At 39.3% G+C, this 18,755-nt stretch overlaps 2 protein-coding genes across 2 annotated transcripts in view; one reads left to right on the forward strand and one right to left on the reverse strand.

Moving 5' to 3' along the window:
* nt5c1bb (5'-nucleotidase, cytosolic IB b) overlaps positions 1–18,755 on the reverse strand; it is an 83,754-nt gene that overhangs the window by 35,536 nt on the left and 29,463 nt on the right. The window lies entirely within an intron of this gene.
* Positions 10,989–15,161, forward strand: LOC135745462 (uncharacterized). Its single transcript, XM_065263769.1, has 9 exons — positions 10,989–11,450; positions 11,574–11,899; positions 11,996–12,080; positions 12,163–12,297; positions 12,406–12,563; positions 12,675–12,780; positions 13,077–13,320; positions 13,715–13,871; positions 14,288–15,161. The coding sequence occupies exons 1-9, from the start codon at positions 11,219–11,221 to the stop codon at positions 14,561–14,563; spliced, it is 1,719 nt and encodes a 572-aa protein (XP_065119841.1). The 5' UTR covers positions 10,989–11,218; the 3' UTR covers positions 14,564–15,161.

Here is an 18,755-nt window from a genome sequence, read left to right on the forward strand (position 1 = left end):
GCGTGATTACAGACAGCCCTCTCACATGTCATCATATTGCTTAGTTGATCTGTCACGTGTGCAGCTCGGACATTCACGTAACCCCGCTTCTCGCATCAAAAGGTTTTTACGGAGGCAGATATAGGTGAGTGGTCGCCCACTGACGTCTTCACCTTTTGAATCGCACTCAGGCCAGATTGCTCTCACACCACAGCCTTCCGCGCCTGAGCCAAAGTGAACCGCGCTCCGGCCCACCTCTGCAACCCGGGCACGGAACAGAGCGATCACACTAGTCAAACAAACCAGGCTTTGGGGGTCAAACGCGCCCGAGCGCGGTTTGGTTTGGATAGTGTGAGTGCGCCCTTAGTCTAGGTAATCGATCCCTCAAGGACCACACCAGAGAAACTTTGAACTTAAAACTTTGTCACCTAACCAACCTTCCCGATTTTTCACGGATTGACTTTAACTGCTATGGATCAAATTAACCAGTGAAAACATTGGTCTATACAGTATGGTCCTTGAGGGTCTCTTGTATAATTTCTGGACTATGCCCTGTTGCTTGTCGGGTCTTCCTTCACTGTAGGCGAGGTGGAGGCAGACTACTCGGCTAAACAGTTTTTTGGGGGGCAGTATACACCAGGCTCCGCAGGCCAGTGAGCCAGGCTGGTCTCGGATGCCAGTGTGCACTACTCTAATGGTGGCTAGCCCAAGACTCATGACAGCATCTGAACCAGTTTCCAAGACTGCTGCCATGTCTGTATCTGTTCCTAAGATGGCTGCAATGCCTGCATCTGCGCCTGTGTCCAAGATGGCCGCCGCACTTGAGCCACTTTACAAGATAGCCGGCGCACTTGAGCCACTTTACAAGATAGCCGCCACACCGTGCCACTTCACAAGATGGCCGCCTGAGTCACCTGACACAACAAACATTGCCGTCGCCATGCCAGAGCCCTCAGCCAAGATGGCTGTAGCCATGCCAGAGCCCTCAGACGAGATGGCGGTTCCCGAGCTCCCTGAACTCTCTGCCTGGCCCAAGATGGCCGTTCCCAAGCTCAATAATAATAATAATAATACATTTAATTTATAATGCGCTTTTCTAAAACCCAAAGCGCTACAAAAATTAAACAAGTAAAATACAAAAGTACAAAAATCATACAAAGTAATCATTACAGTACAACACTGTAAAATTTTAATCATGACAATCTATGTAAGCATTTTTAAAAAGATGTGTTTTTTTTCAACTTTTTGAAACTGGCTAATGTAGGAGCATCTTCAACAGAAACAGGAAGTGCAGTTCCTAACCTGTGTGCCACAACAGAAAAAAGCTCTCTCCCCCATAGATTTTAATCTCCAGGGAGGCTGCTGAAGAGTAAGAGAATCCATAGACGAGAAGGCACATACAGGCTGACTAAGTCACAAATATAGGAAGGTGCTATTTCATGCACAGCTTTGTATCTTATTGTGAGAGTTTTAAAAGCAATACGTGACTGGACATATGTAATTGAATTCTCTGCCATGTCTAACCTGTCTCTCACTAACCTGGCCCAGAGAGCCTCTCTCTTCTCTCCCTTTGCCTAGGTTCCTGTTGTCGCCGGAACCACAATGGGTCCCAACTTTGATCTGGTCTCTGGTTCTGCCTGCGGCTCCGCCCTGCTCCCTGGTTCTGCCTGCGGTTCCACCCTGGATTGCCTGATAGCAATCAGTCTGGTTTCAAAAGCAGTCACTCCACCGAGACCGCTAACTCCACCTAGACTGCTCTGCTCTCAGTCATTGAAGCCCTTAGGCAGGCAAGAGCAGGCTCCAAATCTTCTGTGTTGATCTTACTGGATCTATCTGCTGCTTTTGACATGGTCAATCACCACATCCTCCTGTAGACCCTCATGGCTATGGGTGTCTCTAACACAGCGCTTCTTTGGTTCAAGTCATAACTCTCAGGTAGGTCATTCAGGGTATCCTGGAGAGGTGACATCTCAGAACCCCAATGGCTTGATACGGGGGTGCCTCAAGGCTCTGTGCATGGACCACTGCTCTTTTCAATGTACATGACATCCCTGGGTTCTGTCATTGGAAAGCATGGCTTTTCCTACTACTGCTATGCATACGACACTCAACTACACTTGTCGTTGCACCCTGATGCCGGATTTCCACCAACTGCGGAGCGGCTGCAGATCGGCTCTGCTGCGTTACGGCTCCGCACTCCGCCAATACCCACCAGATCTGTATTTGTTGCAGAGCGGCTGCGTGCTGAAGTGACGACGACCCATGAGGTCTCGCAAATTCACATGATGATCACGCGATATCTAGTTCTGTCTCCGCCCATTATGACGTTAAATTATAACGAGCTGGACCAGCCCAGATTATTTTTTTATTATTATTATTTTTTATTAATAAATATAAAGAGTACAAATACATTCAGGGAAAGAAAAGCATTGTTAAATTACAGACAATTCGAGTAACAATACAAAAATATAAAAGATAAATAAACATCACAATCAGTAATTGGTTTGCATGAGGTTAAGCTATACCGTCGTAAATTCTATACATGGGTAAGAAAAAGTGCATAATTTAAGCTACATCTTTAAATAAATCATCATAACATTTCAAAAAATAGCATACATTTTTTTTATAAGTCTAGAGATGAGACAATGGTTATTAGTTCAGAGGGGATTTAAGCCATTTTTGTTTGTGGATAAAGAATTTAGCATATAAAATAAAAAAAGTTAACAGTAGTTTCAATAGAAGACATTTTGGGATATTACCAGCCCAGATCACAACACGAGATCTCTCGAATTCAGGTATGATCACGTGATAAAGTCATGGCTCCGCCCTGCGGAGCTGTCCGGCATCTGTCAAAAATAGAAGCTCTGCGTATTTGTGCCGGATTGCTGCGGATGGCCAGAGCTGTGACGGAATCGGAATACAGTCAGTAGAAATACACACATAGACTTGAATTGAATCCGATTGACTCGCCGCCGTTCCGCAGCGGATCTGCAGCCTTTCCGCAGTCGGTGGAAATTGGGGGTGATAATCCCACTGTTTCTGCCCGCATCTCAGCATGCCTGAGGGACATCTCACACTGGATGAAGGATCACCATCTCCAGCTTAACCTTGCAAAGACAGAACGGCTTGTCAACCAAAGATTCAGCACAACCTTTCCATTCAGCTAGGTTCCTCAACCATCACGCCTTCCAGGACAGACAAAAACCTGGGAGTGGTCATTGATGATCATCTTAGCTTCACGGACCATGTTGCCAGCACCGCTCGCCCTTGTAGATTCATCCTCTTCAATATTAGGAAAATTAGACCTTTCCTAAATGAGCACACTTCGCAGGTCCAAGTCTAAGCTCTTGTCCTGTCCAGGCTGGACTACTGCAATATGCTATTGGCTGGACTTCCAGCCTGCACAACCAAACCCCTACAAATGATTCAGAACTCAGCGGCAAGAGTGATCTTCAATGAGCCAAAGAGGGCGCACGTCACTCCTCTTTTTGTAGAGTTACACTGGTTTCCTATAGCAGCTTGCATCAAATTTAAAGCTCTGCTCCTGTAACACAGTCTCACCCCATTTCGTCAATATTTGACGACACTTGACCATTCGTCATATGTTGACGTGAAGGGTATACCTTTCGCGTCATTTTTTGACGAACTGGGGACTTCAATACTATTACGTCCGTTGCATTCTCTTTCCTATTTTATTACCATTTGCGCGTCGGTTTAGGGTTAGATTACGCGAAATTAAACAGTGTACGCGAAATTAAACAGTTGTCACCTGGCGTTGGGGTTAGAAACAGTTGTCACCTGGCGTTGGGGTTAGAGTTAGGTTTGGGTAGGGATGTCATTATGTAAATCTAACCCTAAACCGACGCGCAAATGGTAATAAAATAGGAAAGAGAATGCAACGGACGTAATAGTATTGAAGTCCCCAGTTCGTCAAAAAATGACGCGAAAGGTATACCCTTCACGTCAACATATGACGAATGGTCAAGTGTCGTCAAATATTGACGAAATGGGGTGAGACTGGGTTGGCTCCTGGCCTTTAAAACCAGGTCAGCAACCCCTTACCTTCACTTGCTTATACAGCCTTATGTACCCTCTCGATCCCTGCGCTCTGTCACCGAGCGACGGCTTGTGGTGCCATCTCAAAAAGGTATACTGTATGTATCTTATTGAAATATATTTGTGATCTAACTATGAGCTTCCATAACATACTTTGATGTTATATGTTAATGCATGTTTTGTATTTACTATATATTCTACGGTGGCCCTGAAGTGCAAACCACAACAACAAATTACTAAACAACAACAACAAATTAAAAAACACTACAGCAAATTAAAAACCACTACTGCAAATAAAAAAACACTACAACAAAATAAAAACACCACTACAAAATAAAAAACACAACAGCAAGTTAAAAAAACACTACAGCAAATTAAAAAACACAACTACAAATTAAAAAACACTACAACAAAATAAAAAACCATAACAAAATAAAAAACCATAACAAAATAAAAAACAATACAGCAAGTTAAAAAAACACTACAACAAATTGAAAAACACTACAACACAATAAAAAACCATAACAAAATAAAAAACACTACAACAAATTAAAAAACACAACAACAAATTAAAAACACAACTACAAATAAAAAACACAACTACATTAACCTACCGGAAGAGGTAGGTACCAGTGGGCATAGACGTTATATACGTAGACACCTCGTAGACTGAGCTGCCTATTGGAGCTGACGTATCGCGCGGCTGCCATCTTGGATGGGTCTCCAGTGCGCTCCCTTGCATTCATTTCTAATGAGGAATAATCATAACTCCTCTAATTTTTACCGGATTTTCACATGGTTTGAGATGTTATAAGCGGCAGAGATTTAGTTATGATACAGGACGCTGTCACACATTGAAAAATACTGCTTTCATGCTAAAATACTTTGTATTATATATGCTCTTTAAGTATGGCATATTAACAGAGGCAGACACTACTTAAGTATTTTACTTTCTACATAAAAGTACATTTTCAAGTAGCTTATCTGTATTTTATCAGTGTTTTTCTTTGGAAAACTTATATTCCATAGCATATTATCATAATTTTTACTCCACTACATTTCATAATGTCAAGTTTTTGGTTTATATTTAATATTTAAGTACATTAAACATCTACTTTTTTTACTTTGACTTAAAAAGTACACAATTTTTACGTAATTAGCAGTGGTGGACGAATTACACAAATCGTGTACTTGAGTAAAAGTAAAGATACCCAGGGTAAAATATTACTCAAGTAAAAGTAGAAGTACTTGCTTAAAATTTTTACTTGAGTAAAAGTACAAAAGTATCTGCCTCAAAATGTACTTAAGTACAAAAGTACTGTGATTTATTATTGCCGTATCATTTTTGTCACAAAACTCAAATTATGTGAAATAACTCTCTTGGCTAACCAATCAATTAATAGAAGGACATTAATAAATCAGACACTGATGTCTATTAAAATTATCATAAGCTTAAATTTCCTTTAGCATCAAATGAAATAACAGGATTTGAGAGCAGTCAGTCTCATTTCAAGATTTATTTGTTAAATAATTTAACAGTTTAAGTGTAATAAAAACTTGACTTAAGCACAGGTTCACAATAGTTTTCAAAACATTAAATACATAATGTTATCTAGAAATCAGTCTCCCTTTCTTTGACAAATAAAACAAGCCTTACAGAATATAATTTCAGAAACGTTTCATGTGCTTTAGCATGTCATATGTATATTGTAATACATAATTAAATGTATTTATATATTTTGGAAGCAAAACTTTTGAAAATATTAATAACAATCTCAGTTAATAGGGAGCACTCCAATCCACCTGCCTGTTTAAGCATCATACACTGCATGGCTAGTCAAAATGTCATTTATATTTTACAACAGTGTTGATAGTGATTAATTGTCATTTCATAATAACAGAGCACTAAGCTTCAAATACAATGAACTTAAGTGAAACAGCTAACTATACGGCTAAAAATAGCTTCAGCCTGCATAGCTTAAAGTTCATTCATGATAACGTCGTATATATTTTAGCAACACAATTAACAGTTTTCTGCAAGCTACTGTTAAGATTGCTCATTTAAAAATATAACGAGAATAAAAATGGCTTACCTCTACGCGTTTCCTTAGATTTGAAAGAGTATTCTTTTAAAACGAAATAGCACAGTTTCAAGGCAGGCAGAGAAGACACAAAGGATTCGTTCTTTTATTCAAGGACTTAAAAAAACTCGCGTAAATAAGGCCATTGTTGTTGTGACGGGTCAGTTATCTCCTCCGTTGTTTTTGAATGCAGTTTCATTCTCCAAACGATGCATTGGCTGGCTGCTGAACTCGCGTGACTCGCGTAGCTAACGTGAAACAGCGCGGCAACCAAAACAACTTCAAAACGAAGCGCATGCTGTACCCTGATTGGTGGTTTGACGCATCACGTGTGCATCTTAGTTTTTTTGTGCAGCTTTAGTTTGCCCAGTTACGTTTTTTATCCACTGATAAATAAAAAGGAACGACCGATTTTTTAAAATGTAGTGGAGTAAAAAGTAAGATATTTGACTTTAAAATGTAGTAAAGTAAAAGTAAAAGTCTCCCAAAATAAAAGTACTTGAGTAAAGTACAGATACGCGGAAAAACTACTTAAGTACAGTAACGAATTACATTTACTTCGTTACTGTCCACCACTGGTAATTAGGTATTTTATGTAATTAGGTATTAAATTGATTTTAATATGAATGAATTGGCTGTGAAAATTTTCATTCCAAAACGGCGGCCGCGCTACTGAAGCGCCATCTAGTGGCTGTGGCCAAAAACAAATCAGAGTTCCCCCTCTTGTTCTTCTATACTCTTTGCTAGACCTTTGACGACTCTTGTCACAAAAAACCCTCCCGTTTTATAGCAACTTCCCATTGCCTCCTCATGCCTGTATCACTTGGAAACCTTGAAATGTGAAGAAAAAACAGCAAGAGATCATGAGAGAGAGTACCAGTTCCTGCTGAACATTGACATAATATATAAATAATAACGTAAAATAACCAAAATGATTGTTCAATCTTACTTGTGAAATGTAATCCCATGTGATCTGGAATCAATACTGCGCCGGTTATTGTTGTTGTTGTTTTTTAATTTGTTGCAGTGTTTTTTATTTGTTGTGGTGTTTTTTAATTTGTTGTTGTTGTTTAGTAATTTGTTGTTGTGGTTTGCACTTTAGGGCCACCATAATATTCAGAGTTTAAAATTAACAACTGCCAATTGCAGGTGAAAATCAACCATGACTCACCATACATATCAACTCACTAGCTAATCTAATTTAACACATTGTGGTGTGACAATGCCACACAAGACACATTGTACGTTTTAACTGCTCAATATATATATATATATATATATATATATATATATATATATATATATATATATATATATATATATATATATATATATATATATATATCAGGGCTGCCAACTCTCACGCATTGGCCGTGAGACACACGCATTTGATTGGTTTCACACGCTCACACGCCACACTCCCAATTTCTCACGCTGAAGTGTCAACCCGGTCGGTCAAATGCCTGAAAGATGAGTTTTATCAATAGAACTACCCGTTGAGCCACTCGTGCTTGACTATTTATGCTTCACAGACGGTGAGGGGGTTCAAGAGCGCCCCCTGTGGGCGCTCTTTCGAAACTTTCCTCACATTTTACCTCACGAGCCGCCAGCCCCTGAGGCACATTCGATTTTCCCGGCTTCAGGTATAACGGTATGTATGCCTTGAGTATTTATTGAGTATATTTATAGTATATGCTTCAGTATTTACACTCTTACACTTTAAATAACGTTTGCTTATTTGTTTTGTGTGAGTTGTTACAATATTAAAGCCTTATAAAAGCTTTGTGAACATAATTTACACTAAACACTAGTTAGTAGACGATTCCTCTTGGACCGACCATTAGTTTAAATGGTAGAAATATATTTTTGTATACACTATCGTGATAGTCAGACCGAGAAGTCAAATTTTTGCATTGGCAGATAGAACAGCTTATCTTATCTATTGGTGTTTACCACTACCAAGTCAAATCCATCCACTCGACAACCATATTGCAACGCACTTTAGGGAACTTATCGAGCACCTATTTCAGGCAGAATTAATTTTGAGTGACGTGAATTAACCCCACTGATTTCTATGGGAGATTATTTGAGTGCTGTGTCTCGTCATTAGAAAGTGTCTCCTATATGTCTGCAACTACTAACTAGTGCTTATGTTTTCAAGTACACAGTAGAAGTCTGCATAGGATAGACTAAATTTGAATAATTCTGCACTAAAGTTTCAGTTACAGCATGCCTTTTTCTGAGGCACAAATAAACTTGTGCTTCAGAGAAATACATGCTGTAACAGAAAAAGGCATGTTTTAATTGATACATTAGTGTAGATTTAATAAACTAACATAATCATTTAAATTCCTGAAGGTTTCAAGTATGCCCCGCAATAAAGCAAGGCCAGGAGAAAAGAGGAGTAAAGATATTTTGTTTTTTTTACTGAAAAATCAGCCACAGCAAAAAAGAGCTGCACAACAGACAGGACAGACAGAACAGCAACAGACAGGACAGACAGAACAGCAACAGACAGAACAGCAACAGACAGAACAGCAACAGACAGGACAGACAGAACAGCGACAGACAGGACAGACAGAACAGCGACAGACGGGACAGACAGAACAGCGACAGACAGAACAGCGACAGACTGGACAGACAGAACAGCGACAGACTGGACAGACAGAACAGCGACAGATAGATTTTGATTCAGAACAAAGACAGACAGAGGGACAGGCAGAAAACCACCAACAGCAGCAGCCCGAGCAGGTGTCGAAGAGTAGAGCCTTGTGTGGAGCTGCAACATATAGATGCACCTTCAAGAATGAATGGACCACAAAATGGCCATTTATCACAAAAGGAAGCCTCAGCACACATTACTGGTGTTCTTTATGTCGTGTGGAAAACACATGTTGCCACCAGGGTGTTTCAGATATTGTGCGACATGTTAAGAGCAAGGGCCACCAGGAAAAAGTACGGACCATTGAATCCACCACTACAATTGACAGATTTTCAGTTTCCGCTAACTCTGTTGGAGAAGGGGTTTTAACATTAAGTGGCATGGCATCTTACGCACAGAAGCCAGTGGCACGTGCCACTATGTTTTGTGGCACTTCCGGTTTCAATTGGCTCGTACCAGTGGCTCGTCGAGTGGCACGTCCGGTGTCCAGTGGCTCATGACACTCCGTTTAGTGGCTCGTCGAGTGGCACTTCCGGTGTCCAGTGGCTCATGTCACTGTTTAGTGGTGGCTCGTCGAGTGGCACTTCCGATGTCCAGTGGCTCATACCATTCCGTTTGTGGCTTGTCTACTGACACATGTCAGTAAAACTTAGGTCTGTTGGATTGAGGCATGTGGCACTGATATTCACCGATCGATCATTACAGAACCGAAAGTAACTTACGCGTGCTGCTGCTATGTTCATTCATTTGTGACACAATGATTTTGTGTGTCCTTTTTGACTGTCTGGTGTTTCCGGTAACCGAATGTTTGAAATGCATCGAGAGCTAAAAAGGACATTTTGATGATCGTATGATCATAATTCAAAAATTAAGTATTAAAAATGTAAATATTTAAAATGGGAAGGCAAATATTTTATATATTTAATAAAGCACAACATTTGTCTGAGCTATATTGTATATTGTATAATAGTTTTAAATATACATTTTCTAATTGTATTATTTGTGAAAATGTAGTCTGTGAGTGCCATGTTTTTATTTGTAAACAGTGCCAATGTGTTGTATTTAATAAAAAGTGTCATTTATAAGAATCTCGCAGAATATTATAATATTTTTTTTCTGCAAAGCACCGCATTTACACACATGCACGCCAAAACAGTAGGTGTCAGTCTAACCATGTTTATGTTTAAAAACAATGTCCTATTACATATTTTACAACTTGATATTTATTTTATTTTTTTACAACTTGATATTTACACGATGTTGACAGTGCAGATACGTCACGTGCCCTTCAAAATTACATTTTATATAGTCTATATAGATTGTTGTATAAGAAATAAGGGTTTGAACAAATTATTATTTCACAACATTTATGAGATGGTCATTATTTTAAATAAATTGTTGGATTATTTCAAAGCAAAACAGATTTACAAAGCACTTAGCAATACAATTTACAAACGATTAAATCAAACACTGTTTTTTCCTTTATTTTATGCATTTCATTGGATCTAAATGTTGCCGACAGTATGCTTTAAGGAGGAGTCAGTTTTTTTCTTCGATCTCGTCTTTCATTTAAAGGGTATCTAGTAGACTCAATTAAATTAGGCATACTACTTTAAAAAAAAGATTTACAAAAACTGATTAAATATTAAGAAAAGGCACAATGTTCACACGACCATGGCTCAGACAAATGCTGTGCTTTATTAAATGAAAACACTTTGCATATTATGCATTTCCATTTTAAATATTGTGATCATACAATTCCTTTATGAATGAGCGTCAATATGATATATTTAGCTCTCGACTCAATTTACGCATTCGGTTACCTGAAACATCAGAGTCAGAAAGGACACACAAAATCATTGTGTCACAATTAAATGAACATAGCAGCAGCACGCATAAGTTACGCTCGAATCTGTAATGATCGATCGGTGACTATCAGTGCCACATGCCTCAATCAAACCTAAGTTTTACTGACATGTGTCAGTGTACGAGCAACCAAACGGAGTGGTATGAGCCACTGGCCATCGGAAGTGCCACTCGACGAGCCACTAAAAAGTGGCATGAGCCACTGGACACCGGAAGTGCCACTCGACGAGCCACTGGTACGAGCCAATGGAAACCGGAAGTGCCACTAAACATAGTGGCACGTGCCAGTGGCTTCTGTGCGTAAGATGCCATGCCACTTTATGTTAAAACTGCTACTGCTCTGTTGGGGGAATGTCAGACCAAGAGGCTAAGGTATGCTTTGTGTCATGGTCCTGCCAAGAGTTCTGTGTAATATACTTAGAAGCTGTAATTTTTCCTTATTAAGAGTAGGTCTCAAAGGCTTTGTTACTAACTTTTAAGAGATAAAATGGTAAGATAAAATGCTTTGTGAATACGGGCCCTGGTGTCTTTTTAAACTCACTTTTTCTTACAGACAAGAAGGGCTGAAGTTAAAATGACAGCAACATTGGTTCAGCACAATGTGTCACTTGCGTTGACTGACCACCTGGGGCCTCTTCTGAGGGAGTGTTTCAAGGATTCCAAAACAGCTCAGGAGTACAAGTGTGCCAGAACCAAGACTTCATGTATAGTTAATGAAGCGCTAGCACCACATTTCATGAATGAGTTGGTGGTATATATGAGGGAAGGGCCATACACCCTCATCACAGATGGATCCAATGACACAGGTATTTCCCAAACTATTGAACATGATGTTTTTATCTTTCTCCACAATAATCAGGCATGATATAGTTTTTTAAACGTGTATAAGAAGATGGGAGGCCTTATATGCATGCATGCTGTCATTGCAGGAGTAGAGAAGATGAACCCCCTGACTGTCCGGTTGTTTATAAAAGATAAGGTTGTCCACCGCTTCCTGGGGATGTGTACTACTAGCGGGACAAGGTGTGGTACAGCAGACATCATCTTCAGCAAGATAAATGCCACCTTAGCAGAAAAGGCTATCCCATGGCAAAACTGTGTTGGCCTCTCTGTGGACAATGCTGCTGTGAACATAGGTTCAAAGAATTCCATCGCCTCCAGAATCCTGAATGAACACTGCAGTATTTATGTTCATGGTTGCCCATGTCACATAGTCCACAACACCGCTAAAAGAGCTGGGATGGGATTTTTGGACGTGAGTATAGGCCTAATTGTACTTTACATACAACTTTATTTTTGTTTACTGATTAAATGCATTAACTGAATGTTTATGGTCTTATTCATATTGCAGGTGTCCAAATTTGATCTGGAAGACTTTGTAGTTGATGTTGGCTACTGGTTCAAGGGTAGCACAAACCGGAAGGGGTACTTGACAGGTATGTACCTTTGACATTACCAAATATAATATTGAAATGTTACATATGATACATATGATTTATAATAAAATGTGTGTGACAGAATTTTGTGAGCTTCATGAAGCAGAGTATATGGAGATCCTGCTGCATGTCTCCGTTCGTTGGTTAAGCCTTGAATGCTGTGCATCCCGGATTCTGAGGCTATATGAACCTCTGGCCAGCTACTTCAAATCTGCTAGTATGGTCCCTCATACTATTTTCATCATACAGCTACTAGAAATACCATAATTGTTAACTGTACACTTGTGATATTGATACCTTGTTTTTTATTTATTTTTTATTCAAGATGATAATCAGGCGAGGTTCAGAAGACTTCAGAAGGCATTCTCTGACCCCATGACGGAGGTGTCCCTTCTGTTCTTTCAGGCCACCATACCTGTATTCACCTCATTCAACCTCCTGCTCCAGAGAGAACAGTCCTCAATATTTTTGCTACATGATGAGGTACAATGGGAGGATGGGATATGCTTCTGCTGTGTTTTTTTTCTGTTTCTGGGAGCTTGTGCAAGTTTCACCTACTGTTTTACACCTGTAAATGTCTGTGTTGTACTGTAGATGATGAACTTCATTCGCAAGCTGTGTGCCAAGTTCATGATGCCTACAGCACTGCAGGAAGACAAACAGCTCTTGCTTTTTAAAGAAAAGGCAAACCATTTGCCAGGTCAGTGTTTCATTATTAACTATCATTATTTTTTAATAGATCAGAGATCAGAGTACAGTGGAACCCCATGTCATGCTTAGCCTTGTACCTAGCCTGGGCCTGGTAAGGTTGTCCTAGTTTTTTGGGCTAACCAGAAGCTCAGCTGTAAAGGATCCATCCACAGACCCATATCTTCCATTAACACTGAGCTTCTGGTTAGCCCAAAACATTAGACTTCATTACTAGTGTCAAGCTGCTATTGTATGATCAGCATAACACAGTATTTCTGTTAACATGATTTGTTGTATCTGTGACAGGAAGAAAGCTGAATATTGGATTCACCACTAGGGTTAAGCTCAACAAGCTACTGGATGATGGAGACATCACGCCAGAGCAAATGGAGCAATTCCATGAAGCTGCCTTGGCGTTTCTGACCTATGCTGTGGAATATGCATTCAAAAAGCTGCCCCTACAAGAGCCACTCCTCAAGCACGCCAAGTTCGTTGATTTTCGGCAGAGGTTGGAATGCAGTGTAGAAGATGCCCTTTACTTTGTGGAGAGGTTAGATTATTTTTTCTTGTTATCTGAGATTAAATACCTGAATTCTATACAAAGGCTTATACCACGGGCCTGTTGAATGCTGCATTCTGATTGGCTGAGAAATGTTCTATGGGTGTTGATTATTTTTCCGTAAACCGCACACCTTACTTGTCAAATGTCTTAAAAACAGGCACCAGAGCAATGTTTGTGGTAACCGTGGTATAAGAGGAATAATTGACTCCGGTCCTTTGAATTATTTGAAAATAATGCACACCTGCGGTGTAACGGCACTAAGCTGCACGTCGTGCCGCATTACCACCTTGGTGTGCATTATTTTCTTATAATTCAATGGCCCGTCGTCAATTATTCCTTACATATCTATCTATCTATCTAAAAAACTGCTTTCTTAAATTAGGTTTCCCAACCTGCTCCCCTACCATGGGCCTCAGGAGTATAACTTCCTCAGTGATGAGTTCCTGGAATACCAGACTATGCCAATACCACCCCTGCAGGTCCAAGGGGAAATTGAGATGGAGAGCTTCTGGGCTGAAATGGCTACCAGAAAACATAAGGTAAGAATTATTTTTCAACTATCACTGCAGCCCTCCACCAGTCGGGGCTCTATGGCAGAGTGGCCCGACGGAAGCCTCTCCTCAGTGCAAGACATATGAAAGCCCACATAGTGTTTGCTAAAAAACACATGAAACACACTTCTTCCATTTAAAGGGACTGTAAGTCCTACTTTAAGGATTATGGAGGCTACTGTGCTCTTTGGAACCTTGAGTGCTGCAGAAATTATTTTGTAACCATGGCCAGATCCGTGTATATACAAAGCACATATAGATGCATGCATTTTGTCTTAATAGACATAATTAATTATGTATCAACATAAACTTATCAATCAAAGGCAAATAAAGAAATCAACAACAACAACAAAAACACTACTTGAGAGCTTATTTCCACTGTGTTCTTGGCTCATTCTTCATAGGTGACAGGTGTAAGCCTGTTCCCCAGGCTTGCTACAATTGCAAAGATTGTCCTGGTCCTACCCCATTCAAATGCTGATGCGGAGAGAGTTTTTTCTGTGGTGGGACTCAACAAGACCAAGACCAGGAACAGCCTTGCCCTTGATGGCACCCTGTCATCAATAATGACAATAAAAATGGCTGGCCTGGAGCCCTGCTTCAAGTGGGAGCCCCCCCCAGCAATCATCAAGGCCTCTAAGAAGGCCACAGTTCAGTACAACAAGGCACACGCATCTTAAACACAATGTTCACACAGTGGTTACATTATATTTAAGTTGTTATTGGCTGCATGTAGTTTGGGAATGTTTAAATATGTTTAGAATAAAGGTCATGTAATTTTAAGTAAACATGCACAAAATGAGCCATGCTGTATCTTTTGACTTGCTGTTTGTATTTTTCAGTCAATTTTCTGCTGGACCTTGTGGTAGGGAAAGGCCTTGATTAAAGAATGATTTTCTCTCACTGCCTAATCTTAAGAGGTTTGGTCTTTGGCCACCAGTCCCCCCTGGTGTCCAAAAATGGTTATTTCTATTTATGTAGTTTGGTAAGGATTATAATTTATGTAAATCAGTGGTTCTCCTTTAGAATTTCAGTGGTCCTAGTAGATCCCTTTTGTAGGCCAATGCCAATTTAACTTTGGGACCCTGGTCCCCACACTGAGAATCGTGTGTGTGTGCGCGTGTGAGTGTGTGTGTGTGTGTGTGTGTGTGTGCGTGTGTGTGTGTGTGTGTGTGTGTGTGTGTGTGTGTGTGGGTGCACGCACGCGCATATATAAAAAGCTTTACGCTGCAATTTTGGTTGGCACCACCAAATCTCACTCCAAGGTTTTTTGAAAAGTTGGCAGCCCTGATATATATATATAAACGTAAAAAATATATATATAGTGATTTTATTTGTATAGATTTCAGTTTAAAGAGGTTTTACATGTAGTCTTAGCAAATATATATCTTTTTATTTGTCAGTATGTCTTTTTTATATGGTCTCTCACATAACAGGAAGTGCCAGTATAAGAGGATGCAGCAATGAGCACTGGAGCTGTGTCCCAATTCAAGGGCTGCGACCTTATAAGCATGTTACCTTAAAAGGTGAGCACTCAAGAGTCTTGAATCTTTCAAGATCCCTTTTCACACAGACATTCCGGAAAATACACGGAAAATGCATCCTGGAATTTTCCGGGATCGCTTGAATTTTCTTGTTCATTCACACTGCCATGATTTGCCGGCATCTGCAAGGAATAAAACTATGCCCGTAAGCTCATGGGCGTCGGAACCATTATACGTGGGTGGGACAGGACCCACCCACTTTTAAGACCAATGATAATGGACCCACCCACTTTTTCTCTAATTTAGCGCATTTGTCTGTTCACTTATCAAAGCGCTGTTAGTCCAAATCCATTCCACTAGAGCAGGGATCCCCAACCTTTGCTTTTTACACCGCGGACCCGTTTCAGCTTTTAAACATAATTCGCGGGGGTGAGTGGACGCTGAGTTGCTGTTCGAACATAGTGCTGAAAAACCTCCTTTGCCAAATGTTTTAAACAGAAGTAAATGTCAAACAACCATGCATTAGGAAAATTAATAACTGCTTTATTTATAGTATATTTTCTATAGACGTGTAAAACCATATTATAGCGGATTATTTTACTTTCATTGTTTCACGAGTTTGCCTGCCCATTTAGTCTTAGTAATTAACGGTAAACGAACTGAGCTTGGTGTTTTTAAAGGCAGCTCAAACCTTAGGTCGGACTCGAGCCCCAAGTTCAAGACACAGAAGAAAAAAAGAGGAGATGATGAGGAGAGATGCCAGAAGAATTGCGTCTGTCGCGGAGGCACAGAGATCCCGTTTTGCTTTTAATGATAATTAACACAGCACTAAATGTGGTTCCTTTCAAACGTTAAAAGTGTAGGCTACTCGTTAAAATATTATTACTGCTGTAAAATAGTTTATTTTTATTATGGTCCCACGATCGCTGGATAATTTTCAAGTTTTTTTTTTACAGAAGCCTGCAATTACTTTTCATTTGCGACATGAACGTCCTCACGTATTGTTATTATTTGCGAGGTACATTTGCAGAATTCATAAAGTCATACCTCTGTTTAATCGATTGTGTTTTAGAAGTACACATGCTCAAACTCTTATGACAGCATTGTTTCCTGACGGATACCATAAAATAAAGTGATCTCATTTCCAGAATCTCACATTTATATTTCTCTAAGAGAGAGAAAGAGAAATTGGGTATAACAAATAAAAAAGGTATACAAAAGTTGTATCAGTTTACCTTCATTCGTTTTTCTTACCTTTTATTTCCTCAAAATAAAAAATAAACATTGTAGCCTACTGTCAGCAGAGTAGAGAAAAAAAATGACACAGAGAAAGATAAATGAAACATAACATCTGTCATTATTTGCAAAATATTTAAAGGGCTATTACCAGAATTTCGACCGTAATAGGCTACTGTCTTTAATAAACGCAAATGTTCAGGCTAATTAAAAGGAAACATGAAAATGTCATCTATTGCAGTAAATGTATTTTTCGGGGGGGGGGGGGGGGGGGGTTATGTGGGGACCCACCCACTTTTCATTTGCTTCCGACGCCCATGCGTAAGCTGCACAAAATACGGGCATAGTTGCTTTCTTCCGTTAACTCAGAATGACTCTGGTGCTAGTTAGGGGTGACCCCGAATAGTCAAAGATTCGATGCATCGATAGGAGAAGCCTGATTCGACTACCAATCTCACAGTCGAATCGTCGCAGATGTGTTATGAAATCAGGATCATTCAATTTTGGCCGTATATGGGTGCACACATGATCTGATTTCACATATAACAGCTTTCTCACAATATATTAATATACAGCATATTATGATAATGCTGCAAATAATATGTGAAGTAGCAGCTTTCAATAAATATTTTTAAAATGCGTTAATAAATCCAACAACCCCTGTGACCGGGCTACACGTCCATAAGAGGTTTTTAATAAACCATTGCCTCTTTGTTTCTACATTTAAAAGACAAAGCTGGCAAATTATATTATGCCTTTCGTTCTTTTAATAATTTCGATATTTTATTTTATTTATAAATCACTTTGGGTTATCTGATTTAACTATTTGGCTTGCGTTTTGTTTCCGTGCACTTGAGGCATTTTGCATATTTGTTCTGCACTTTGTAACTTCTGACCTTATTTTATTTAAAAAAAAATATTTATTATAAAAGTAAATTCTGATCTAATTTAAGTATGTACATTTTGGATAGCTTTTCGTTGTATCGATGTTGCGCTATTGCGTGCTGGCCATGCTTGCGCATGTAATTTAGCCGAACGGGCTAGGTGCTCTGCGTCTCATATTTAGGAGTTCATCAAACTAAACATTAAAAACCGGATGTTTTTCGACGAGTATAAGTTTTTAAAATGTATTTAAAACATAGTGGTTATCTTGTCAAAACAGGTAAGCCGTTTTTTTTTTTATTTCGGTGATGAAACGGAAACTAGTATCTGCACCGAACCTATTTCTGCCTGACACCAATGTCTTTCTTGTGATTTAATAATATGGTCGGTCGGTGTTCACTTTCAAATGATAGCAAAGAGATTCCTGAAATAAATAATATCATCCGGTCTTTTTGTATCTAAAGTTAATACAGAGATGATCAAAGTCAAAGCAAGCAAGCAGGTATTTCTGTGCTAAATAATAACGCGTAGTGTCTATAAAATCATTAATTTCAGTGTTTTTCTTGTTATAAATTAACATTTAATGAATTGTATATAAAGATTAGTTTTTATCATTTACAGTCACAATCACAAATTATTTGTCATTTCTCATTTGTCGGGTTTTTTTGTGGTCATGACTGCTTTGACGCGCTATCTCCAAATTAAATAAAAACACTTAATTGTAGCCGGAGTTTCCAAGGCAGGATCACCTTTGTTATTTTTTTTTAGGTTAAGTTATCAAAATGTATTTTTGTGTGACGTTCTGTAGATCGTGGCTTTAAAATGTTATGAGGAATAATTAAACAAATGTTGCCTTACATTTGACCTTATAATATATATATATATATATATATATATAAATGCATCGTCAGTTTTGTCTTTGTTTATTACTTGAAAGACAGTTTTGGTCACTTTATCAGAAAGTTGTTTATGTGTGCTGCTTGTGAAAGAAAATAAAAGTTACCAATTTGTACCTGGTCTGGCCCCCTCCCAACCCATGCACACACACATAGATGATTCGACTATCGGTCGACTATGGAAAGATTCGACAATTCTGATTCGAATATGTAAATCCTTAGTCAAGGACACCCCTAGTGCTAGTACAGTGAGGAGACCCATCCAATAATGCGTTCCAGCACGTCATGAGGTGTCTACGTATATAATGTCTATGCCCACTGGTACCTACCTCTTCCGGTAGGTTAATGTAGTTGTGTTTTTTATTTGTAGTTGT

The sequence above is a fragment of the Paramisgurnus dabryanus genome, chromosome 12, assembly GCF_030506205.2.
Source record: "Paramisgurnus dabryanus chromosome 12, PD_genome_1.1, whole genome shotgun sequence".
NCBI lineage: Eukaryota > Metazoa > Chordata > Actinopteri > Cypriniformes > Cobitidae > Paramisgurnus > Paramisgurnus dabryanus.